General features: G+C 37.1%; 1 protein-coding gene across 2 annotated transcripts in view; it reads left to right on the top strand.

The window, feature by feature from the left end:
* The window catches only part of coro2ba (coronin 2Ba), a 34,555-nt gene continuing 7,340 nt past the window's right edge, over positions 1-27,215 (top strand). Inside the window, exons 1-2 of one of the 2 annotated variants that reach the window (XM_039688526.2) lie at positions 1-151; positions 21,287-21,487. In XM_039688526.2, coding sequence (XP_039544460.1) covers positions 137-151; positions 21,287-21,487 — 216 coding nt within the window. In that variant the 5' untranslated portion in view covers positions 1-136. Of the gene's footprint in view, positions 152-19,625; positions 19,775-21,286; positions 21,488-27,215 lie in introns of those variants that run through there. The other variant, XM_039688528.2, reaches the window with a different exon arrangement.

The raw sequence follows: 27,215 nt of genomic DNA, 5'->3' as shown, positions 1-27,215 counted from the left end.
TCGTGTCTCACTCTGCTGTCGTAAAGGCTGCAGACTGCACACACTCAGTGAGTCCATCTCTCTCTCTCTCTCTCTGTCCTGCTGTCTCACTCAGCATTTCAGGAACAGAAGCTGACTCTTCTGCACTCTTCTCTGCATGACTGTCACAAAGGTAAGTGTGTGCTGGAGCTTGTGAGGCTGGGAGGGGCTGATGGGTTCGGGCTTCACTGCAGTGGGATGTTCTGCTGAATCTGTGACTGTAGTGTGCTGCAGTGCCGGACAGGTGGTGTGTGTGTGTGTGTGTGTGTGTGCGTGTGTGTGTTTATGCAGGTGAATCTTATACCTGCAGGATTTGATGTGTGGTACAAACTTCTATGTGCATTTGTCCAACTGGATCCCTGTGTGTGTTTAATATGCAAGTGCCTGTCCCGCAGTAGGGCAGTGGGTCTTTGCTGGGTGAGGCATGTTTGTGTGTTTGTGTGTGTGTGTGTGTGTGTGTGTGTGTGTGTGTGTGTCTTTAGCAGACTGATTACGAAGGGAAGCTCTTAATCCAGTGCTGTCCTGCATTAAGCCTGAGCTGTGCTTTTTTACAAACTACAGTATGCATAAAAAGAAGAAAAGAGTGAAGGACTAATAATAATAAAAGAAGGTGAAAAGGGATATAGGGTGATATCAAGTAAAAAATGGATATAGGATGAAATAAAGTAAAAAAGGGCCACTTTTTGGGATTGAGTTAGGATGACATTTAAAAAGTAGCCCAATTTAGGCTTAATATAAATGTGGATCACACTGTGAATTTGTTCTCATTGTGCATGTTTGAATGATCAAAATGTGTGTTTAAGTTTGATTTGCTTATGCCATTGGACTCTCACAGATAAAATCCTGTCGCTGATAAAAACTGGAGAAAAAATACTATGAAATTAGCATCAATGCAGTACACAAACAAACATGTTTGTTGTCAAAGTCTTCCTCAGTCTGTAAAGCTGTTTCCAGGTCTAAACCTGATATTGTTGCGATAAACATAAAAGACTGTGAACAGGAGCTCATAATTAATTTATAACATTTGTGTATGTATATATATATATATATATATATATATATATGTGTATGTGTGTGTGTGTGTGTGTGTGTGTGTATATATAAAATTATAAATAATGAAATATATAATACACCATACTTTTTATATAATATTCAAATAATAATAAAAAAATAAAGTAATATAAGAAATATATCTTTTAATTTTATATGATATTATATTATAAAATTACATTTGGTTATTATTTAGAGTTCATTCTCCGCATGACGCAGGTGCTGACTGTGTAAGAACTGGTGTGTGTGTGTGTGTGTGTCTGTGTGTTTGTTTTGCTCTGATGGAGAAGGTTGAGATGTTGAGTAGGGGCTCGAGTGATGGATACTGTACAGAGCTAAATGACCTTGGAGTGTTTGTGCATGTGTGCTGACTGAGCAGAACAGCCCTCTGTGTCAGACAGAGAGCGATTCCACTCAAGAGTGTGTCTCCGTATGTGAGAGTGAGTGTACATACGTATATACTAGTGTTTGACCACACAGCTGTGTGGCAGGATATCCTCACAGACTCTTGGAAATGAAATGGTCACACACCCGGACTGTCATGAAGAGGACAGGATGCATCTCTCACTGCAGGGAAGGGCTATAAACAGCTGGCTGCACGTCACTTCCTGACACACATTAGTAAAATGTTATAGTTAAAGAGCCCCTATCATTGCATTTGAAATGTTCCTATTTTTGTTTTAGAAGTTCCCAAAAACAGTTTAACATTCATGCAAGGATAAAAAACACTTTATTTGTCTTATAATATGCTTTTATTTTTAACTGATTTGCTCACCGACTCCCAAATGATTCGTACGACTCATTTTTCCAAACCACTCCTTTGCGTGACGCTAATCGGCGGTGATTGGTCAGATGACGGACCCAGTCAGTTATTGTTTGTTAGCATAACGCATAAACATATTGATAAAGCACTGCAGTACTACAAGACGCTCTATTCTTAACACATAATTTGGTTCTGACAAAATGAATGACTCAATAACAAATAGATTTTTAACAGTCACCTGTTAAAAACCTGCTTTTTGCCACCTACTGCCGTAATGATGTAATCGATACAATCTTTATTTGAAGAGTAAAGTTACTTTCAAAAGGTGATTTGCTCTACTTTGATCGCTACCATTGACATTACGGTTTATATCCGTTTCCGAAATATAAACTTTCACCAAGCACATTTGTGACATTTTGATGACTGTAACAAAATAAATGATGAGGCTACTGTGTGGTTGAAAAGACTGTTCGTAAAGCTGTTTCAATGAGAACTGCTCTCTTTTCCCCCTTTTCCCCCATTTTGAGAGCCGGTTCAGAGACGGGGCCTTCTCCCAAACCAGTTCTTTGTGTTTCAACAGCCAAAGAACCGGATCTCTGCCAGGAAAATTGGTTCCAAAGCAGCACCAACTCTTTGCTGGACTAGAACCATGCAGAGAACCATTCTTTTACCACGTCACACTTACGTCGGGGGCTAAGGGCGGGGTGACCAACAACACGGCGGGAAAGGTTGTGACCGCCATTGCTAAAAACACAAAGACAGTCTGACCCATATATTGGATCGCAAAGTCAGGAGAAACATTTGCAGAAAGATGATGTAGTCCGTCATTGTAATTGTTATGCTTAAAGTTGTCGCAAGCATTTCAGAGAAAGCTAAGACGTATGGTGATGTACACAGTGACGTAACAACGTCATTCGCTGGGCTCTCTAGTCAGTGGAAAAACAAACAGGTTCTGTGAAGTGGTTACAAGTTGAACCAACTTTGAACCAGCACCAGTTCCAGTTATTTTTGTTAGTCATGTTAGTTGAGAATGAGATCGTACTTGTCAAACGTTTAAACCGAATCGCCATAGCAATAAGATTGCAATCTTTTAATGATAATGTGCAGCTCTTAAGGCAGGGACATACCAAGCCGATGGATGGCAACGTGGAGCAATATTTGAGCATCAGTCAGCTTAGTTTTTTTAGGTATGTTCTTCACTGTTAGCTCTATTCAGACACCATTGTTTTTTTTGGTGGGGCCAATTCAGCATGATGAATCGGCTTCGGGCCGTCGGTGACAGAACTCAGATTGGCTGTTCAGCCTAGCGATGGTGCACGAGAATAAAAGAGAAAGTCATGACAGCGAGCAAAGAAGACAGTATTTCAGACAGAAGTCTGTTATAATTTTACATCATCTTGGATCATTGGATCAGCATGATTGATATTCAAAATGAAACGAAACCTGCTGATTTAGAAGGATATTTACTTACAAGCGAGCACAGAATACACATAGTTGCCAGTCGACTTTAGTCCTTTTTGGTGTGTTCATACAGCTTTTTGGCCGAGATGCAGCCAAAGAAAGGCGACAACACATTCAAAAAAACTAAATTTAAATCTTACAAACAAATTTGAGATTTGTCCTATCAAATGCACTCTAGAGTGAAAATGTTATGTTAACAAATCGTGGTTATGGCTGTGACAAAACTAAAGCCTATTATTAACCTTTTTTTTAAAGGAATAAGTCCTTCAATATTCTGCACAAAATTTCATATCAATAAAACATAGTCTCTATTAAATGACAGCATCCCTAAAGAATATCTCTTTACTAATAAAGTTAGTATAAATCACAAGTAAGTAAACATCAGAGTAATGGCAGGCACAAAGTGTATTAGTACATGCTTGATTTGGACCCTGTTTTTTGTTCTACGCTCAAAGGGAATCTTATAATTTGGACTGAAGTTGCTGGCTATTATGGACTATCACACATGCTGAGAAGAGTCACATTTGATCCAAATCCTTACAGCTAGCTTAGCAACTCAAACCTCCTGCTGGCCAATGTGCAATAGAGAAAACATCCAGTAATGAACAAACGACTAAAACTTTTATAGGAAGCCTGAAACAGTGCTTGTCCATATTAGGTGGTGAGAACAACTCAAACTCCACAGAGACTGGGAGTTTCAGTGGGACTGTCGGTAGAAAGGGAAAGGAGATCATGTCATTTATAAATATCCTGCTCAGCTCCAGCAGAGCTGTAGTGAACGTGAGGTAGAGACACTGGTAAGAGGATGTGCTTCCTGTGGTTCTGGACTGGTGAGAGAGTGAGTGCAGTGGGAGACACTGTAGATAAACAGCAGCTGTGGGACATCAGTGTGGGATGTTCACACTACAGTATCTTGTTATTCCCATTGTCTGTCTTAGCTGTGCTTTCAATCCTACTCCAAAAGCTGAGAAAATATTATATTAAGCAACTTGATATCTGTATCGTTTTGCAACTGCAATCCTAGATGCATACACACTTCACTAACTGTCTAGAAGAATAAGTCCACTCACAATGTTAAAATATCTATGAAAGCAGCACTTCAAGTTTTGGCTCAATCAATGGCTTTATTATTGCAAATCAGAGAAGGAAATGCTACAGCCTACACAAATCAAACAGTGTGGGAGAGGGAACTAAAGCGTGACAGCATAATGAAGATAGGTCATATGCTTATGCTCTCAGGATTTCAACACACTCCTCATACAAGCACTGTCTCATGAAAATGGAGCTCATTATCTGTAATGCAGTACAGCATCAACACATTCCATGCAGTGATCCCACTAACCAATGACTCCTATAAATGTGCTTGTCAAGATGATGAAGTGAACCGCAGTAGCTACGCTAAATCACACACTTTCTTTCACCTCAGCTATATGTTGTTGCATTAAATAAATAGTCAAGGGCTCTGTTCTGTAAACAGTGCTTGATTTTTGTTATCACTATGAAGAATAGATACAACCCCAGTAAACATATTTACTCATAGTTCTTGTTCATGTACATTGACCTCTATGAGTTCATCAAAACAAAGATTAGACTGAATATCAACATTGTATTTCACAATTTCGGATGAAGCTGCTATAATTCATTTTGATATGCCAGTTGTCTTATAGCACTAGATGTTAAAAAAATAAATTAAATTAAATGTATGCATAAAAAAAAATTACCAATAAAGCAGAATTTGCATCCCATAGGTTCAACTGTGCCAATTTCAAACAGTGAAGATTTTGTTCAAAATAGAAATGGAAATTGTAGCCACCCTGGAAAACAGAGCTCAGCCAATTATTTCCATGACGTCTTTATCCATTAAATGTTTTTCCATCATAGTTAATACAATCAAGCATGTGTTTTTATGTAAATTATTGAACTTTTATATGTGATATTCAAAAACTAGCCTGCATAGAAATACATGGGTGGCATCCATGATCATTAGCAACCCCATAAAGACTTAGCAGATAACAACTGGAATGCCTGTCGATCATAAATCCATCCCTCATCCCTTTCACATTTAGTAGCCTAAATATTAGGCTATAGCTATGCTTTCAGCCGTGTGTAAACTTGTTTATCAAAAAAAGTGGGAAAAGTCTCAAAATGTTTTTGATAGTTCAGGCTGAAATAAACAATACCTACACAAGTTGTCTGAGGTTATTCCCGCAAAAAGGAAAAAGAGAGCAGCTTTCTTTGTGAGCAGAGAGAAAGAGAGAGGTCAGCTGAGCGCTGTGAAGGTTCACATTCCTTCCCAGCATTCTCTGGCCCTAAGCAGTGTTTTTTGAAGTGATATGCCAAAAACTCAAGCCTTTTATTTTCTTAGAAAATGCATCAATGAGAAAGTGCAAAGGTGTTTGTGTTTGTGTGTGTGTGTGTGTGTGTAAGAAACTGCACTTTTACAACAGCATGAACTAGCTATTCCAGAGCAGCGAGAGTGATCAATATTAATATAAACACCATTCAGAACATGATACCATACGATCAAATATATTAAATTCCGTTCTAGACAATTCTACACTTTATGGCAATACAGCCAACAAAAAACAGCTTGGATGGAGAAATCCATAGTGGAAAATATGGTCTGGATAGAGAGCAAGCTTGGAATGAGAAATGCATTATGTCTTACAGGCCTTAGGTAGAAAGTCAGTGTTGTGAAAAGCGATTTAAAGAAGCATGGATCAAAACCCATGTGAGCCTGCATGGACTTATGGCAGCCCAGACTTCCTTCAGGCAGTTTTCAAATCACTCAGCTCTCCCTCCAGCCTCCAATTAATCAAACTTCACAGACGAAACAAATCCCACACAACAAAACAGAGCAGGAGGATTCAGACAAAGAGACCGGTAAAAAGAAAAGATGCAAGAGTGAGAAACAAAAACAAGCATGATGGGAGACATTAGAGAGGATGTCTGAGACAAAATACTGTAAGAGCGAGGCAATGTTGTGGACTTTTTCAGAGAAAAAAGAAAAGAAAAAAAGACAGACAGATTGCCAGGTGGAGGCCCACTGACACAGATTTTTAGCTCAACCTTTCCAACTGTTTATTGTATCTGTTTGCAGAGCTTGACTATGGCTACAAATGTTACATGCCACTATTTATCATCTAATCAACATCCATCAGATCCATCCATGAATCCAAAATGGGTCACATGAAGTAGTTCATAAAGGACACATGAATGCCTTTGAGCAGAAAACTGTCAATAAAGAAAATTGATTTATTTTGTGTTGATGACGTCAATGGCACAAAAAAACAATCACACTACACATCAGGGAATGCGTTTAGGTCTTTAAAAATCATATGGAGCAGTTAAATTGTAATAATATATTACATTCATTTTCATTTTTTTTCAGTATTTTTGTTCAAACAAATGTAGCCTCTTTGTGAGCATAAGTATTTAAAATGTCTCACTAGATTTCACACAAATGATTGTTATTGTCCCTGATTACAACCTTAATGATGCCACCTTCGCTGATGTTTTTGCTTAACATCAACTTGCTCAGCCTCTCATACAGCTGTTTTATATTTGACACTACCCTGAGCACATTTCGGAGCACACCTTGCAAAAGCCAATTTTAGCTCAGTGCTGTGCTGGCAAACGCACTGAAACAGAATCCTGCCTGCAATGAGAAACAGTCAAAAGAGATTAGCCAAGCAGGAAGACAACAAGCTAATATGACATTGTCATGTCACTATGGAAGGTCACAGTGCTCATCAGTAGCTGGATAACACTATTACAGGATGCCAGCTTCTGAGGTCTGGCTGCTGTTGTGTTGTCATATGCGTTGTTGTTTCAGCTTTGTAGCTCGTAAGGAAATATAAAAAATAGTGACAATAGAATACAGTCAAATAGAAATATGAGTATTATAACAGTGGGAATGTTTAGAACTTATTCACTGAATGTTTTTCTGTGAAACTATATGCAAAAAATTTGACATTGACAGTCTACTAAGAAATAATCTGTCATTAAAAACCCCATATTAATGGGCCACTATTCTATACCTTTTACACAATACCTAGGTTATGGTATTGCTGTCATTTTGGGTTTGGGTGTGGTGTGTGTCTGGCTAATTTATTCAGGCCAGATGGCATGTCTGAGCCATGATGCTCCTCTCCTGTGTAGACTTACACAGGGAGCCAGAGACTGCAGGGGAGAAAGTCTGTCCACTCAGCGAAACATCGCCAAATCTGAAGCCATAATCCAATTTATAAAAGGACTTTCTCCAAGAAGGAGAATGCTGGAGAGGCACTAACCTGTGCAGCTTTCATAGGATTAGAAAGCACAACATAGACTGAGCAGTTAGTACAAGGGGAGATACATAGTGAATGTGAGAATGGGGCCAAAGAATGATCACATACCGGTAGTATATATATATATATATATATATACACTCACCGGCCACTTTATTAGGTACACCTGTCCAACTGCTCGTTAACACTTAATTTCTAAGCAGCCAATCACATGGCGGCAACTCAGTGCATTTAGGCATGTAGACATGGTCAAGACAATCTCCTGCAGTTCAAACCGAGCATCAGTATGGGGAAGAAAGGTGATTTGAGTGACTTTGAACGTGGCATGATTGTTGGTGCCAGAAGGGCTGGTCTGAGTATTTTTCAGAAACTGCTAATCTACTGGGATTTTCACGCACAACCATCTCTAGGGTTTACAGAGAATGGTCCGAAAAAGAAAAAATATCCAGTGAGCGGCAGTTCTGTGGGCAGAAATGCCTTGTTGATGCCAGAGGTCAGAGGAGAATGGCCAGACTGGTTCGAGCGGATAGAAGGGCAACAGTGACTCAAATAACCACCCGTTACAACCAATCCATGAAAGCATGGATCCATCCTGCCTTGTATCAACGGTTCAGGCTGGTGGTGGTGGTGTCATGGTGTGGGGAATATTTTCTTGGCACTCTTTGGGCCCCTTGGTACCAATTGAGCATCGTTGCAACGCCACAGCCTACCTGAGTATTGTTGCTGACCATGTCCATCCCTTTATGACCACGAAGTACCCAACTTCTGATGGCTACTTTCAGCAGGACAATGCGCCATGTCATAAAGCTGGAATCATCTCAGACTGGTTTCTTGAACATGACAATGAGTTCGCTGTACTCAAATGGCCTCCACAGTCACCAGATCTCAATCCAATAGAGCATCTTTGGGATGTGGTGGAACAGGAGATTCGCATCATGGATGTGCAGCCGACAAATCTGCGGCAACTGTGTGATGCCATCATGTCAATATGGACCAAACTCCCTGAGGAATGCTTCCAGCACCTTGTTGAATCTATGCCACGAAGAATTGAGGCAGTTCTGAAGGCAAAAGGGGGTCCAACCCGTTACTAGCATGGGGTACCTAATAAAGTGGCCGGTGAGTATATATATATATAATAAAATACATTTATAAATGATTTTATGTATGTAGTATAAGAAATGTATTAAATGTTTAGAATAATTATTTATACATTAAACACAACAATACACCAATGAATTCGCGACTCTCCAGTGATTAAAGGCCGCACTTCCGGTTTACTTCCCACCGGAGCCTCGCTTTTGATTGCGAAATAGTGTCTGCATAAAATCAGCGAATAGTGTTTTAGAATTATCGGTAATCTTTGTGTCATTTGCCTATGACCACATTTACATTACATGGTTCCAGTCAGTGACATATATACTCGCATAAACTCGCAATTCAGAATTTTTTTCTTGTAATTGAGTTTATATCTCAAAATTCAGACTTTTCTCAGAATTGTGAGATATAAACTTGCAATTGCACGTTATAAGGTCCAATTCTAAGGAAAAAAATCTCAGAATTCTCAAAATTGCCAGTTTATATCTTTCAATTCTGACTTTATAATTAATAATTGTGTGTTATAAAGTCAGAATTGTGAGATATTAACTTGCATTTCTGAAAAAAAAAAGTCTTGTGAGATGAAAAGTCACAATTACCTTTTTTATTCTGAGACGGTAACAAGCTTCCATATGATATGACCGACAAACGTGTAAGCAGGAAAAAAAAAACACAGGGATTCTGATATTCAGGCCTCATTCATACATTGTAAAGATGGTGCATAAAGCAAAAGCTTATATTATCATTTCGTATGCATCCATTGCAAATTGTCTCCTGTGTCTTGTGTATTTATTTTGTAACTTATTGTTGTCCTGCACTTTTTTCATCTTATCTTGGCCAGGTCACCGTTGTAAATGAGAATTTGTTCTCAATCGGCCTACCTGGTAAAATAAAGGTTAAATAAAAATAAAAAATAAAAAAATAAAATCACATTTAAAAGATGATGTAAGCGGGTCGACAAATCAGAATTGGGCATCAAGACCTGCAGTGTAAATGTGGCCTAAGATGCCTTAAAATAACGCCTAGGTAGGGGAATCACTGTATTTTCGAACTATTAAATAACCCACTCTCAATCATTTTTTATTTCTGCAAATTCCTGTAGAAATTTTACTCAGCAATGTTACTCACTTCAGAAATAATGGACAGTGAGGTTTAGTATTAAAGTATTAATATTGTGTTATTGACAGAGGTTTTGTCAGGTATTATTATTGCGTACTTGCAATTCATCTAAAAAGACATTTCACTCATTTATCTCTCGGGGCTCAGTTTGTTTTAGCAGCTATCAATCATAAAACAGCAAACTGCTATAACTACTTGGGCAGCATAAATTAATTAATTTTGACAGGTGTAGTGGATATCTGCTGAATCAGAGATGACAGGCTGTTAGTCTTTATGCAAGTTCGTGGGACTTTTGGCATTCCGAAACTAGGAAATATGTAGGTTGGGATGGAAGTAATTTTGAAAAGTGCATCTACATCTGTGTTTGAGCTCTCTAAATAATGAAAAGTATTCTGCCAGCAGAGAGCAGCTCCTGCGGTAAAGAAATGTTGCATGTCAAAGTCAAAGAGAATGGGCTTTAACCCCATTTGACCGCCTCGCTTAAAAGAACAGACCAAAAGAACAGATCTGGTGCACCTTTCTGAAAATACCGATATTTTGGTCTATTTTGTTCGTCTGTTAGATGCAAACTGCCACTACCGAGTATCCTTCTTGAACACTTGCCAGATGGCCGTCATTGCAAATGGGGCTCATGTTTTTGTTGCATGTGGTTCAGAGGCAGCATCAGGACATCTCAAGCTGCTTCAGAAAGCTCACACATAGCAGTCACTATGTATTCTCTATGTCGATTCAGACACTCCTTATTTCATGCTGAATTGGTCACGCATCTTAGTGCAACAAAATGTCATTAATGAATCCTGTCATTTGATTGACAGATAAGCAGTCATTGTCTAGTCTAATGGTGACCATACTGATCAGCCCACTTGCATCTACTTCCTGCCGCCCTTCCCCCTCCATCTCTTAACGTGTGCCATCCTTTGTTCTTTTTCTCTTCACCTCCCCACGTCTATCCATCTGTTGGTTCTGCTTATCACACCCTGACCATTAACAGGGAGGTTAGAGAAAGGAAAACAAACAAGTCTTCTCCTGAGAATGACACACTCTAGGGGACGCTCTATGAGCCAATAAAGGGATACTTTAGGACATGAGAGGACATAAATTATAAGGGGAGCAAGTCTTTTTAGCACTGATTTTGAATGTTAAGCAAACAAAAAATCATCATGTTATTTTTACAAAGTCAAAGGTTAAGTAACATAGAGATGTTAAATCTAGAAGAATATCTGTAATCACATTAACAAGTGATCATAGATGCAAGAAAGATTTGCACGTGTCTTTACGAAGTCAGATAATGAAAAAAAAACGTTGTTTTGTGCTTTGTTTGCATGCGTCGTGGTGCTTTTTGTGAAAGTGGTAAATTATGTTTTTATTTCTGTGAAAAAGTACTCACATCGCTTCATAAAATTGAGATTAAACAACTGGAGTCACATGGATTACTTTTAAGATGTCTTACACTCTAAAAAATGCTGGGTTGTTTTAACCCAACTTTGGGTCAAATATGGACTAACCCAGCCGTTGGGTTAAATTTTTACATTATATTTTTAACCCAAAATTTCGGGTTTGTCCATATTTGACCCAAAATTGGGTTAAAACAACCCAGCATTTTTTAGAGTGTAGGCTTGAAAATGGTAGTTGCGTAGGCTGTCAATGGAGGAACAGAAAGCTCTCTGATTTCATTAAAAATATCTTTATCTCTATCCGTGTTCTAAAGATGAACGAATGGCTAATGGGTTTGGAATGGCATGGCATTTTGGGTGAACTATCCCTTTAATTGAAAAGTGTTGACAAAGCATGTTGATTGATGGAGAGTAGTCCACAAGCCAAAGAGAAATAGGACAGTGAATTGTTTCAAAATAATTTAATACTTTAAATAATGCTTTAATAATAATAATTATATATATATATATATATATATATATATATATATATATATATATATATATATATATATATATATATATATATATACATATATATATATTTAAAGAAAAATCTGAAGTGCAAAACTGTTTTTAAAACATTCTGGTTTTGATATCTCATGAAGAAGGGCTAACTAAGAAATCAAAATATAAGTAATAGCTACATAATTTCCATATACCTTTCCCATCGGTGTAATTTTAGTTTTCATAACTTACGCTTATGCTAAAATGTGCAAAATAGGTATAATAAAGAGAAAGTAATTGACAAAACTTCTGAATGAGAGTCTGTGGACTTCAAATCAAAAGGCTTTATCAATATTTTCTGGTTCTTTATGGGAGCACTTCGGTTTAAGTCAAGACTATTCAAGACGTTTTTTTTTTTTATAAAATAAAATTCATACATAAGGATGAGAGGCTACATAGTGTAGGATAAAGAAAAGAGGAGGGTGTGTTTACCACCTCCTTGATAGAAAGGATCTTTTATAAGCATAACTGGACCTTAAGAGCAGGGCAAAGCTGTCCTTGACTTTGTGTCTGTCAGCAATACAGATCAGATAACCTCCTCTTTCATTATTTTTTTTATACTGATTCTTTATCAAAGTCTGGTAGTCTAATTGGACAACAACAACACTCCACTTATATGTAATACAACTTTTCATATCATAAAAAAGTATTGAAAAGTATATGAAAAAGTACTGATATTATACAAAAATTTATGAGTAATCAAATAAAAACTTTAAAATGTATCAATTTGAAAAGAAATGTGCCTTGGCTGAAAATTAATGCTTACTTTTCACAGAAAATGATTTGGTGTTGAGAAGTAAAAGTTACAATTAACAAAAGAAGGATATTTCTTTATAGGATATAGTTTCTTTCTCTTAGTCTCCCCATTCCATAATACCACCCATGTTCAGTCTTTCAGCTTGTTAGTGCTGTGGCCTGACTGCACCCATCCTCTCTATCTGATCCCCTACTACAGAGACAAAGAAGGAGGAAACTGGTGGTCTCGTTTCTTGTGTGTTTTGAGGAAGTATGTCATTATACACTAAATAAATGTCCCAATGATCCTAAATCAACATCCTGCTGTTTAGAATCATGGCAAAATAAATAATATTTTACTGTCAATGTGAGTTGAATGCTGTCTGTATTGAATGCAATAAAAATACTTTGTGCTGTAAAATAATGTCAAGAAATGCCTTTATCTTGAGTTGTACTCATGGGCAGCAAAAACTTAACCAGTCCGATTCACAAACAAATAACTGAGCTGATTCTTATTAGTCACTCAAAAACATACAGCACAACTAGTGTAGTCTGATTCCTAAACTAATGACTCTTATGAGCTGGTTCTTTTAATTGTTCAAATTTGGATGAGTTACCGATTTAAATCAGTCTTGATACTGAATCAACATCTTATTGCATTGTTATTTTCAGTGATGTAGTACATATCGAAAGTTGTGAAATCATTCAAGACAATCATTGGAAGACCTACTGCCACGGAACCCCTTTTGGAGACCCCTAGTGTAAAACAATGCAGATTTTTCATAATTTTTCTCCCTTTTAACAGTTAGGCCAATGTTAAAACCTGAGTGTCAGTTGATACTCGCAGCTGCATCCGCATAGTATGGTGGAAAAGACAGCCAAGCAGAAAGACAATAACAAACAAAGGGCCCCCCAGTACACACACAAAACACCCTCCAGTACAGTAGTAATGAGGGTCTCTATTCCATCTCTGAGCCGTTTTCCTCCCTCCCCAGAGTTCTGTCTTCACTGAGAATTGAAGAGATTTAAATGCCCTTCAGCTCTGACTAAATCATTCTGTTCTGGAACTTAACTTATACATGTCATTATGTTTTCCTTAAGGTATTGTCAATGCTGAATAACATAAGCTCATGGCTTAAGGTGATTTCATTAAACTGTACATGCACAAATATAGAGAATCTAGTTAAAACACACTATTAACTTTGAGGAAAATACAATATTATCATTTGCAACATGGTGGCCGTATCAGGTAAATCTCAGGTCCTCATTATATGTCTACAATGAGTAAATGCTGAATTTATAAAGCAAAGTATGCTGTGCTAAAACCCATCTCTGAAGTCACCAGAATTTATTCGGACTTTTCTGTGTGAAAGGACAGCGTGCAGCTTGACCTGGCTTTCTCTCAGCTGTATTTCATTCACAGCTGGAGCCAAAGCTGCCAAAACAGGCAATGGGTCTCCAGGCTCAAGAGTTATTTAACTCCCACAGAGACAGAATGGCATCGGAACTCAGAAGCAGGAACTGGAGCCTAGCTAATGCCCAACAAAGATGGGCATAGTGAGGGGCTGAAAGCAGTCTAATAACAACCAACTGTGGCCTTCTGGAAGCCTTTCATCCATTTGTGTGCCACATTTTAAAGACAGAATAGGCTTGCTTCCTGTCTTGGTGGCTGTTTCAAAATTAGTATCCTTTAGTGATTCATTGCATGAATAATATTCATAGGCAGAGTTGGTTAGGGAGATCTAATATTTGGATGCAGTAATGGAGTGATACAGTATAAGGCTTCGTCTACATTAATCCGGATACATTTGAAAACGCAACTGCTTTCATGTTTTGCAGCAGGACAGCAATTGCACCAGCCATTCACATTAACATGGGCAATTTCGGGACAAATCTTGCCATTTTGTGGGCAATAAGCATCAGACGGTCATTAAACAAATGGTGGGCGGTCCTTGAGTTTGCCATCTAAGAGTGAGACTAAAGGCCTGTTCACACCGGGATGAATTTCGTGTGCGATATTTGCCGATGTTTAACGCCTCGTGACTAAACAAAGGGCGCCAATGTGAGTGTGCACACCGACGCGAAAAACACAACACATAAAAGCGTCATTTAAAAAAAAAAACGCCTCGCGCCACGTCAAAAACTACCCGACCAATGAGATTGGTGCTTTTTCTCATGTGTCTGGAGCTTTTGGAGTTACAGTAAAACACAACTTGGGGCACTCAAACACAAAACGGTCTTGCCGAGCACACATACGTAATGGCGAAGAAGATATATGCCAAGTAGCGTCTTCACTGCCGGGAAGAAATGAAACAAGGAAGATGCACGTAGAGCTGCTGGTCTCGCTGGTGTCGGAACATAAAGAACTATTATGTCAAACGCGACAGTGACTACAAAAACCTTGATAAAAGAGAGCTGTTATGGAGTGGTATTGCAGAGCAAATGGACGCCATCTAATGTCAGTCGGCTCATCGTCCGCGAAAAATCGCTTGTATGTGAACACAAAAAAACGCTTTGAAAAACGCTGGCGAATAACGCGTGCCGATTATTTTGCAGGTCTAGCTCTAGCCCTATGGCCTACAGGGATGTTAAACATCAATATTCTCTGGACAGTATTTGCATGAATGCATGCAACAGTCAGACAGCCCAGACTACAAAATATCTGAAGGGTGTTTTACTGACACATGGTGAACAGAGAGCAGAGCTGAAGGGGAGGCCAAGGAGAGTGTGCTGTCGCACTAAAGTTAAATAAATCTTCTCTGTCTGCATAGAGGTTGTCAAGAGCTAGCCAAATATTCCATTTAATCATTTAACATAATTAGAGAGAGCAAGACTTTTAGTTTTAATCATAGACCTGAGAACACTCCGGACAATTCCCAAAGTCTTATTAACATTCTCCTGTTTATTTCTAATAATATCACATAGCATAATTATAACTATCTGAGAAGCTGTAAATCAACCAACCACAAAACAACTTAATACCAGCCTCTCACATCTTCGGCATGTATCAATTTAGGACATCCTACCAGACTGGTTGGTTAAATACAATGAACGTGATTACATGGTCAACCTTCAGCCAATCTATCTGTATATTTCACAGACCATAACTGCTGAAACAAATTATGCCTAAAGAAATTGAGCATCTAACATATGAATCTGTAATATAGGCAATATAAAGGAAACAATAAATACTACAAGCAAGAGGCAATTAAATTATGAAGAAAATATACACTACGGTTCATTAGTTTGGGGTCAGTAAGATCTTATAATAAATGTAGGTCTATATTTTTATTCAGCAAGGATGCATTAAATTGATCAAACGAGACAGCAAATAAATACTGTCTTTTAAACTGTTTATTCATCAGGGAAAATAAATGTATCACGGTTCCAAAAGAATAAGCAGGACACTGCTTTCAACATTGATAAGAATAAGAAATCAACATTGATAATAATTAGGTTTCCCTGGCAGCAAAAAGCAACCTATTTTGAATGATTTCTGAAGGATCATGTGACACTGAGCAGACTGTGGTAATGATGCTAAAATTCTGCTTTGCCATCACAGGAATTATAAACTAAATTTAAAACTTATTTTAAATTGTAAAAATGTTTCACAATATTACTGTTTTTCCTGTAATTTTGATTGAATAAATGCAGCCTTGGTGAGTATAAAGACTTAAAACTGTAAATATGCAAATGCAAAATGGCTTGCAGTGCATTCGTAAATGATACACATCTGAAAGATGCTGCTGAAACTTTTAATCGTATCATGTATTTCCAACTGTAAATCTATTAATCTTACATATACATAATATTTACTGGACATCTGGATGACTGAGCATTTAGAGGAGAGAGAAAAAAGAAAAGAAAAATAGGCACATAACAGAAAGTTTAGAAACAAGAAGGCTATGTTTTTCAAGACCATAGCTACCATAGTGGATGTGCATAAAACAATAATCATCCTCCAGTGGAAATGAAGACACTTCCCCCAGACATAAGTAGACAGAGTGCAGTTGCATCATACTTTAGGGCTGCAACAACTAATCGATAAAATCGATTATAATCGATTATGAAAATCGTTGTCAACGAATGTCATTATCGATTAGTTGGTCTGATTACGTCACGGGGATTGTTTACATGGAACATGCGCTTCTTACATGCGCTTCATGAGGCACACACGCAGTCTCTCTCCCTCGCCGCTCTTCCCTGTCTCGCGCGCGCAACACGGACGGTTTGGAGCACATTATCTTCTGTCTCGCATGCGCGCTCTTGATTCCGTGAGTTTGAACTAATTTGCGGGCATCAGGAAACCGCTATCAATATGCAGCATACACGAAAATCATTCACCTTTCGGTAAATTCGCCGTTTTGAAACCAAAATAGGTGACCTACGTTAATCGTGTATACTTTATGAAGCCATACTATAGTATAATGTGAGATAGAAATGTATATTTAAGTCATTAAATTCAAGTTAACCTAAGCTTTTCCCTCCACTGCGGCTGTCAGTCATTCTCTATTCGGTGTTCAAACAGCCCGTCGCGTTACAACAGTTAACACATGATGATCTCTTTCCAAGATGATTCAATGTTATTATTATAATTGATCCGTAGATAAAGGTCTATGATGGTTTTTCTATCTTGCTAGACTTTTATTGCTGTAACTTAATCACTTTCTACTGAGTGTCTGTTAGATCACAACACTATAGAGTCGGCGCAGTATAATTGTTCTTCACGTGCACAGTAGCCTAACTGAAATTTAAAACTGTTAAAAGAAAAGTCTCAATAAACTATTGCATAGATACGGTGTAATACACAGTCAATATGTCTTTCTCTTTCCTTGGTGCTTAATGCGGCGGACACTGAAGAACTGCGCGCCGCCCTGTGACTCCGTGTTCATTCAGCGCTCGCGATGAGCATATAAGCACTTTGTGCAGCTCTTTCATGATCATGTCATAATACTTTTGCGCAATGAAAGCTTATTAATAGCCTTTCTTGTTCTGTCCTATCTATTATATTTTGCTTCCTCACTAAACAGCTGTGCTTTACATTTAAAACAGTTGAACTTGTGCATCTGATTTTTACGATGTTTTTCATGAATGTATACAACGTGATCTCATGAGAATACGTATGTATGTGTATGTAAAGTGTCGTTCTATCATACGTATATATAATTACGTTTTATATGCGCAGAAACGTATAATACTGACGTATTTACAGTACTAAAACGTAAAATATTTACGTATTGACAGCACAAAAACGTAATTTATTTACGTATGAACAAATCCACCGACGTACACATTGTACGTATCACAATTTATGCATATTAATATCGTAGCATTATGTTTTGACTCTATTGCATCCCACTGTCTTATTAATGAAGTTTTCAGTCGCATTATTGATATAATACTCATAAATATTAACATTTTGCTCGTTTCGCCTGCATGGTGTTAAACAATACACTATAAAACCTTAAAAAATACATTCTTTAACGTTACTCGTTCAACCATTTTGTAATAGTTTATTTACCTTGAGACACATAAAGCGTTTTCTCCTATAAAACACAACAAAAATTCACAAAAGACATCAATTTTAATAGTTTGATGTAATCCAAATCTTTAGAATCCATAGTTGTTTGCAAGAAACAACTCCTAATTCAGCGATTTCAGCCTCTTATCCAGTCGTGATCTCCATTCTCAGCAGCGACCGTAACGTTACAAGTCAAACCCCGCGCTGGTGATGAATTCAAATTCAAATATTGCGCCCATACGTCATCTTTTACGGCAGCGATATCAAACGTTCATTGGCTCTTCCCTGCTTCGTCACAGTTTGCGACATGAAGGACTGTAGACGGTTGGTTAGTTTAGTTCATTTGAATTTTGAAATGGAGAAGCGCGAACCAACCGAAGCCGGATTAACATTTTCATTAGTAATTTAATTTCTGCTCTGTACTTCATACAAAACTATTACAATACTGCCAGAGAGAAGACTGCGACTGCAACGCTTCATCATGTGAACGGCTTTTGGTATCGGTTTTGACATTTTCGCAATAAATAAATTATTGTGATTATACTTGTCTGTTAGTTATGTTTTTCTTCATAATTGTAGTTTTTTACGTAGTTTTAAGGAATTGTTATGGTAGGTTTAGGGGTAGGAGTAGGTGGCTCAAAATATATTTTAATGCTATATTGTTAATAAAACTGCCCTTTCCCAACACCTGTCTGTTACGTTTTATCCTTTTTTATATTAAGTATAAAATGGGTATGTTTAGGTTTGGGATTAGGGTTACGGGATCTTACATTTATCTATAAAATAGTAAAAAGGGAAATTATCCAGATATCTTTATGATATAGAATATACGTAAATAGTTTACGTTTTGTAGCTGTAAAAACGTAATAATGTTACGTTTAAATGTTGCAGATATTATACGTATCTATATTATACGTTTCAGCATCTATCCAAACGTACTAAAAAGTACGTTTTCTATCTTTGCAAAAACGTAAAATAGCTACGTATTAACAATGAGACCAGGCTGATGTATAACAACAATACAAAGAGCAATGTATACGTTTTACCATTGTTAGTGCTACACTTATTGTCTCTTATTTGTTCCCCACTAAGGAATGTTTTTTTTTCACTAAATGTTCAGATTTTATAAAATTATTGTGACTTGTGAGTTATCCACTAATCTAGTTTACAATAGCATTTTTGTCATAGGTTATGGTCCTATATATATATATTTTATTTGTTGTTTCTCTTTATAATGAAGTTGTCTGTATTAAGTAGATTGTTTAACACACAAAAGAGTGTGGTTTTTAGGGTTTTATTTTGTTATAATAAACAAAAAAATGGAATATAATTTTTTATCCGATTAATCGATTAATCGAAAAAATAATTGTCCGATTAATCGATTATCAAAATAATCGTTAGTTGCAGCCCTATACTTATTATATAACTCTCTATATAATGCTGACTTTAAGATCAATGTTTTATAAACTGAATGAGATGGTAAGGAATCTGATCAATGGCAGCAAACTGAAAGACATTAATAAGCAAACACTGACATAAAGAGAGGATGGAGCAACAACTTGTGTCTGGGAGGCATGTGGGGCTGGGCCTGGTAAGAGGGAGGGAATGAAGTAGTGAGGGAGGGATGAAAGGAGGCTGTGGGAGGAAAAAGGGAAAGAGAGAAACAGATGCAAGTAACTCAGGCCGACAAACTACATGCACGCAGGAAGCCGGAGAAGATACAGGCTCTTTCTATAGATGATTGCAGAATACAGAGGGTGGCCAACTCAAAACCAAAGGAAAGGTAGGAAATTAGCCTCAATAATTTGGAGTCAGACATTGAGATGAAAATAATAATATGATCTATTTTATTTTCATACTGAATAAACAAGTATATTTTCATGATTTATGTATAGAAAGAGGCTATAATTGTGTAAAGTACACAGATAGATAGCAGTCTGTTTGTGTCTTTTGGAGATACATGGAAGTAAGCAAGTGTGTATGTACGAGCAGCATTAAATGAATGAATGTCCTTGTATGCAAATACAACCAAGGCCTCTCTCTGGTTGATTCGGTTATGGTTAAACAGGCAAGACAACACGCACACAAACCTCTGAATGCTTTAGGACAGCTGTAAACATTCAACATGGAGGGAGAGCTGAAAATTAGACACGTGGATGTTAGAAAAAGTAATATGATGGAGAAAGATCTCAGATAGATGCAATTTCATGCCTCACTGCTAACACGATGCGACTTGCCAAACCCTTTAGGCGTGCTAGTATAATTCCAAATCAATCAACATATAAATGTTACAAATAAACTAAAGACTATAAATGTAATGCATGTGCTCTTACACAACACACAAATATTTACAATGCAGTCTTTAGTCTTGAGTGATGTCAGTCTCACAAAAAGATTCAGATCAGACACTGGTGATTTAACACTTAGACTTCTTCTGTCCATTATCTGCTTGAATCACAGCTCATTTTAGTTTGAATGGCACAGTCTCATTCATTAGAGCCTAAATTGCAGCTTACATTCCTTTAGGCTTAACTACAAACGGTGGTTTGAGTTCTTAGTGAAATTTTACAAGCATCCACGAACCGCTTCCTGTTTGAGTGGCGGTCTTCTAAAGAGTTTCATACTGGAAAATGGAGCCAGGCGGTCCAATATTCATTACTCTTATCAGCATTTCACTTATCATGGTGTCATTGGACAAATGAATATTTATTCACATGATGATCTATGTATGAGTTTCCTAAAAGGCCTAAAAGTGATGTTTGGCTGGTTAATAGTTGAGTTTTGGATGTTCGTTTGCGTTTAGTCTTGTTTATTTTGTGTTATTTGGTTCATTCAATCCTGCTGGTCTATTGCGAAAACACAGATTCAGGTTTTCCACTGGTATTGTGCCAAAATAATAATATGTTTTCCCTTAAAAACAAAACAAAAAATTCTTGCAAAAGCTACAGCAATCTTTTGATTAAATCTTTCATCATGTTTAATGTTGTTTTAAACATAAAGGTTCTTAATTATTTCTTTGCAAGAACTTATAAAGTGCCTTGTTGTTAATATGTAAAGAAAGTATTCCCAGTCTCAGTTCACATGTTCATATAATTCTATGTAGGCTATAATGAAGGTAAACAGATTTGTTTGGGTGGCGCTCTTATTAGAACCTTTAATTTTAGTGTAACTTAGACTTGATAACCACTTCTGCCCACCTCACAGCCTACATAGACTAAGTATAATGAATATTTAAAAACTAAAAAAAAAAAAACCGCTGTCACTTAAGCTTGTTGTCTTTGCATGTGCTTTGCAGATGTCATGGCGGCCGACCTACCGGAGCTCCAAGTTTCGAAACGTCTATGGCAAAGTGGCGAACCGAGAGCACTGCTTCGAGGGCATCCCAATCACAAAGAACGTCCATGACAACCATTTCTGTGCGGTCAACGCCAAGTTCCTCGCCATAGTAACGGAGAGCGCGGGAGGAGGATCTTTCGTTGTGATCCCGGTCACTCAGGTAACCACCACAGACGCGCGTGCACACCACTAGTGTTGACAGTTTGCCAGAGACTTGAACAATCAGGACAGGAGCATGAATGATGCTAATCTTTTTAAGAGGCTTATTTTGAGTCACATAGGTGTCGGTAATGGGTTCACAATGTTTTACAATGTGAAAAACAGTCAAACAATTTACGTGTTTATAAGTCTTGTTAAAAGGGTCATCCTAACATGGATTTTTGTTTTATTTTAATATGTTCTATGAGGTTCGCCTTAATGTTAATACAGTTTTTACAAACAAAAACAGATAATGCGGGAAAAAAAAGTTATTAACAGTCAAAGCATATGAAGTAGTTTAGGCCTAACAGTAGCCTACTGGTTGCGAAATGGCTGCTAGCTGCCTGCTTCATCTTTCAACAAAAGTTTCTTTTTAAACGCTAATATATAGCCTATATATATATATATATATATATATATATATATATATATATATATATATTATAATTAATTGTGGGTGATTTAATAAAAATAAGTATTTTGAAGATAATGGAAATTCCTGTGTTAAGAAATAATATAAATTATTTAGAGCACTTGCTTCCAGACTGAAGTTCCAGTCAGAGCAAACATCAAACCCTTCATACAATATATCTATTTATTTATTCCAGGTATTTATTTAAGTATTTCAGGCAAACCCAGCTGCAGGACATGTTCCTGAAAGAGTGCATCTTAGTAATCTGTGTTGAGTAATGACTTAAAGTGAACTTGATACAACATGCTAATCATTTTACAGCAATTATGCATAAAGTCTGTCTAAAACATATAAGGACTGCTAATGGATGCTTGTACAAATTCACATTTACATTAATTTGTGCAGAGAACATGAGCAGTGGTTACTGAACAGTGGAAAAACATAGATGAGTCATTCCTTGCCCTGTTCTTATAAAAGCACATGTGGTGCACACTTAAAGGAACCCACTGGCCTCTCACTCTCTTTCTGTTGAACTATTTAGTTGCCTCTGTTGTAGTGCAGTATGCATTATTGTGATTTAGGTTTCCATTTCACCAATATACAGTATACAGGCCTTTTATGTGATCACCTACATGTTGTTCTGAACAAAATGATATCTTTCAACAGGTATTCCTTCCAGAGAGAACATTAATTAGCCAAATGTGTTGTTATTGCCCTATCCCCAGTAAGGTCATTGATGTACAGTTTAATCATTTGGAAGACCACAAAGGTTTGTTTTTGCATCTTTTAAGAGCAAGTTGCTATCTATCACCCTCTGAGCTTGAATTACTTCATAGACTATTCCATAGAGAAAGACTCCATAGTCTTTCCTTGTTGTTGAAAAGTTAATTAACTTGTGTGTTTTCCCATATTAGTTATTGTAATGCCTTGTTAACTGGAGTGTCAAAAGCTACCCCAAACAAATTGCTGGTAGTGCAAAACTCGGCTGGTAGAACTACTAAACTAAGCTCTACTAGAACCGGATAAGATCGCATCCCATTTTGGAGTCTCTGCATTGGCTCCCCGTTAGGTTAGGGGTAGACTTTAAAATTCTGATACTTACTTACAAGGCTTTACATGGGTTGGCACCTCAATACTTGACCAAACTTTTAATTCTCCAACACGTGACCTTCGTTCATCTGAAACTGGTCTTTTAATTGCTGCTTTAACTGGCTTACAATAGATGGGAGATGGGCTTTTTCTTCAATAGCTCCAAAACTATGGATTTTTTTTACCAATTTTTTTTAAATTTTACTTTAAAACACATTTTTAGGGTAGCTTTTAATTGAATATTTTTATAATTTGTTTATTGTGTGTTTTTTATGGTTTATTTTTGTTGTTTTATTGGTTTCAGTAAAGCGCTTTGAGATGTACAGTTAAAAGTACTATAGAAAATTATTATTAATATTATTATCATTATTATAATAGAACCATGAAGTCATTCACCCAGTGGCTTGACATGCTTTAAATTAAAGCTTTCTCTGACCCTCTTTACAGGCTGACCAAAAAGCCTGAATATAGTGATCAGAAAGCAGATGATTTTCCTTTAATCTCTGGCTTTGATTCTGTAAAATGGACAAGCTAGCTGCTGATCACTGATGTTGATATAGCAGTAACGTAGACCACAACGATGTGGACACCAGTGTGCTCTGGCTGGAACAGAACAGCTTTATGACTGCTTAAGGAAGACAGGGTTTCTGAAGATGAATGAGATTTCACACACAAAAAAAAAATATATATATATATCCTGTCATCATTTACTCACCCTCATGTCATTCCGACCCTGTACGACTTTATTTCTTCTGCAAAGCAAGATTTTTTGTTTTGTTTGAAGAATGTTGTTAACCAAACAGTTTTGGTCACCATTTGCTTCCATTATATTATTTTCCACAGAAGAAAGTCATACAAGTTTGGAGCAACATGAGGGTGAGTGAAAAATGAAATCAGTTTTAGTTTAACTATCCCTTTAAGTTATTTTCTTTGTTTTGAAAAACCATGATCCTAAGGAGACAAAATGCAAGTGAATTTAAATGTGCCTCCAAATTCCACCTTCACAGCAAGTGGCCAAACTGCAAGAATAGCACAGACAGAAAAAAATGTCACATACACTATTTATCACTGACATGACAATGAGAATTTTTGGCACAGATCCTTTGATGTCCCATTCTTCGCCCCAGTCATCTCCTCTCTTTATTCTGCCTATTCTTCTGTTCCTCCTCTTGAGCGTATCCGGTCATGCTACATTGCCCAGTGGGCCTGCAGACCCTCGGTCATGCTCTCAGCCAACTTGGATAAACTATCAATAGCACTTTTGTGATGAACACTCAGAGTCACCCAGTTAAAGTGTCACGTAGAAGGCCAGCTTTGTGCTCTTCATGGGCTCATTCCAGTGTTTCTGACTCCAACTGGGCTCCCATACAGGCCATTAAAAAGCCCCTCTGACTTCAGCATGTGTGTTTCTCTGGACACCACGTGGGGATCTGTTTTTCCCAGCTTCTTCATCCTCCATCTCCCTTGCATCTCTTTCTCTCTTTCTGCCTAGCATTGACAGCTCCCAGCAAAATTTGCATGAATACTGTAATACTAAGAAGTTCACTATCACTGAAATCTGGCATAGAGATAATAGAAATCACTGTGAAGCTATTAATAAGTGATAAGTTCAACCTCACTTGCATGATAGGTCTAACTAATATACAAACATTTTTGATTATAGCCAACTTTTATTCTTAAAGTAACAACTTTTGCATTTGTTGTAATTTGTGTATAGCTCATTAAATGTCTCTAATGCTTTTATTCAAACCAAGGCATTAGTCTGAATAAGTCTATTTTGCAGGGACAACTGTCTGATTAAAGAGGATCAGCAGTTCTCATAATACATCTGAGATATAGACACATGGGAAAAATATAATGGCAGAACATTGGCTTTTCAAATGGAATTCCTCATCTGACAAAGGAGCTTCAGTTGTGGAATGGAAACTGCATTCAGAAACCAAGATGAGATGGCCCAGGGAAAGAGAAAAAAAGAGAGCATGAATAGAAGACTGTGGTATTTGTGATGATGTCATCATTAACTGTTTAACCATTTGGAAATGAAACCGTTCCTTTCCTTGACCTCCTAATTTGCTGTTGACAGAAACTTCTCTGAATGGTAATGTGTGAGGTGGTGCTGTAATGGTTTTGGGGTGATATCAGAATTCTTAAAATAATTCAGAACCCCCATCTAAAAGGCTCAAGCAGTCAGGAGCACACACACACACACACACACACACAAGAGGGAGTTGGGCCATCTGGCAACACAGATAGGAAACTGCCAACCATTTTAGACTTACCAACATGCACAAATTGCTTTTAACTGGACCCACACCCATTTTAATAATGCCTCAGTTAGTAAACTCAGAAAACTGAAATGCCCTTTGTTTAGAATTTTGTTCGGGAACCTTGGAAAATTTTGGCCTTGGAAGAAGCAAAATAATTTTTAACAGTCTAGACTTTAGAAAATAGTAGCACTGGCCATGTCATTTCGACTTTCAGAGGATCTGTAATTCTACAGAAAAACTCCATACTCATCTTTCTCTCTCTGAATATCTAACAGAATATTAATGTATTAAACTGCCAATCATCAGTTTGAAGTAATTCATTAATTTGTAAAAAATATCCTATTATTATGCATATATTATGTGCAAGCAAGCTATCTTATATTAATGTTAGTTAAAAATGCGGATTTTTGTAAGTATATTTTGTATTTATTTATTTATTTTTTTGTAGAAAAATGTTGTCTCTGCCGCTTATATTCTAGCTCATCCAGATTAGTCAGATAGTGAGTCATTACTCATGCGATATTGTATTTAGCATATTATGTAGAAAGAAAAACGACTTTTAATGCGGGATCAGTGAAATCATAATATTATCGTAATCGAACATGAACTTCTTTATAGCTGTAGTCTATACAGTAGACACTGATTGGAGCAGAAAAGATTTTATAGCACACTCTATGGACTGTTTCATAATAATGATATATTGACTCCATATTAGATACTAAATAGACACTAATGGGAGTGTGTCACAGCAAAGCCTTGTAACTTCTCTGCTAAGGATGTTAAATTTGTGCCCTATAAGACAACACCTTTTTTTATTTGTGCTATTAGAGTTATGGCAGTCTAGAGGCACATCCACTGACATCATAATTAGTGTAATCACATGGCTGTTGTTCCTTACGCATCATTGTGCTGCTCACAATAGAGGGTGTGGCTAAATATAATTCTCTCCTTTTGTCTCTGACTCTAAGATCTCAGACAGCGACTACTCAGTCTGATCTGCAGCCAACACATCTATTTCCACAGCCACTCACTGCCAACACACAAACACACACACACACACACAAAAGAAGAACAATAAACAGCAAGTGAAAAATAATGAATAATTAGAGAGCAGAAACAGAGAAGCAAAGACAAGGTGTAAAATGCAAAGCATCTCTTTCAAAACTTTTTTCTGTGCATATGTGAAAATGTCCCTCAGAAAAAATCATGCATAATCATGATATTAGATGTTATGATGTTTAAATGCAATTCACTTATCATTATGCATACATTTAATGCAATTAAGAGATCATTAAAGTTGTCATATTGTACATTGATTCATTACATTGATAATGTTAGTTTTGGTTAAGTCATACTTTTTCCATTTTTGTGCTGCTGTGCTGTTAATAACGCTCTGTTTGCCCATTTTTCATCTTAGTAATAAAAATGTATGTTTTGGAATACAGGGTGCCCAACAATATGATTTAATAGTGCATCTTTTATCACAAAAAGTGCACAAATTTTTATTAATTTCTCACATTGTTATCATGATGTGAGAGGCAATGATGAGCTGTTCGAATAAGCACAAGATCAGTCTGAGAGCTATATTTAGTCTTGGAAAACACCTTGACAAATCAGAAATCCTCACATGCAGGCAAACATATGAGCAACAAACTATAACCGATTGCTTTGGCCACAATAGTTAAAGGCTTTAGCATTTTAAAATCGGCCATTTTCAGTGTTCTTATGAGTTTTGATCTCCTGTGGGAAATCAAGACATTTCCTTGCCCAAGAAAATGATATTAAAAAAACACCCCTCGAGCAATCGCTGTGCTAATTTAATGCCATATAACACAGATTTCCATCATGCTAATCTAGTAGAATAGCACAGAGAGCACAGACATGAATATCCAGCCAAGAAGCCACATGCTGTTCTGTTCTTG

Source organism: Pimephales promelas, chromosome 1 (assembly GCF_988280905.1).
Source record: "Pimephales promelas chromosome 1, fPimPro1.hap1.1, whole genome shotgun sequence".
Lineage (NCBI taxonomy): Eukaryota > Metazoa > Chordata > Actinopteri > Cypriniformes > Leuciscidae > Pimephales > Pimephales promelas.
Note: the sequence above shows the minus strand (reverse complement) of the source record. Positions and strands in the feature narration are given on the sequence as shown.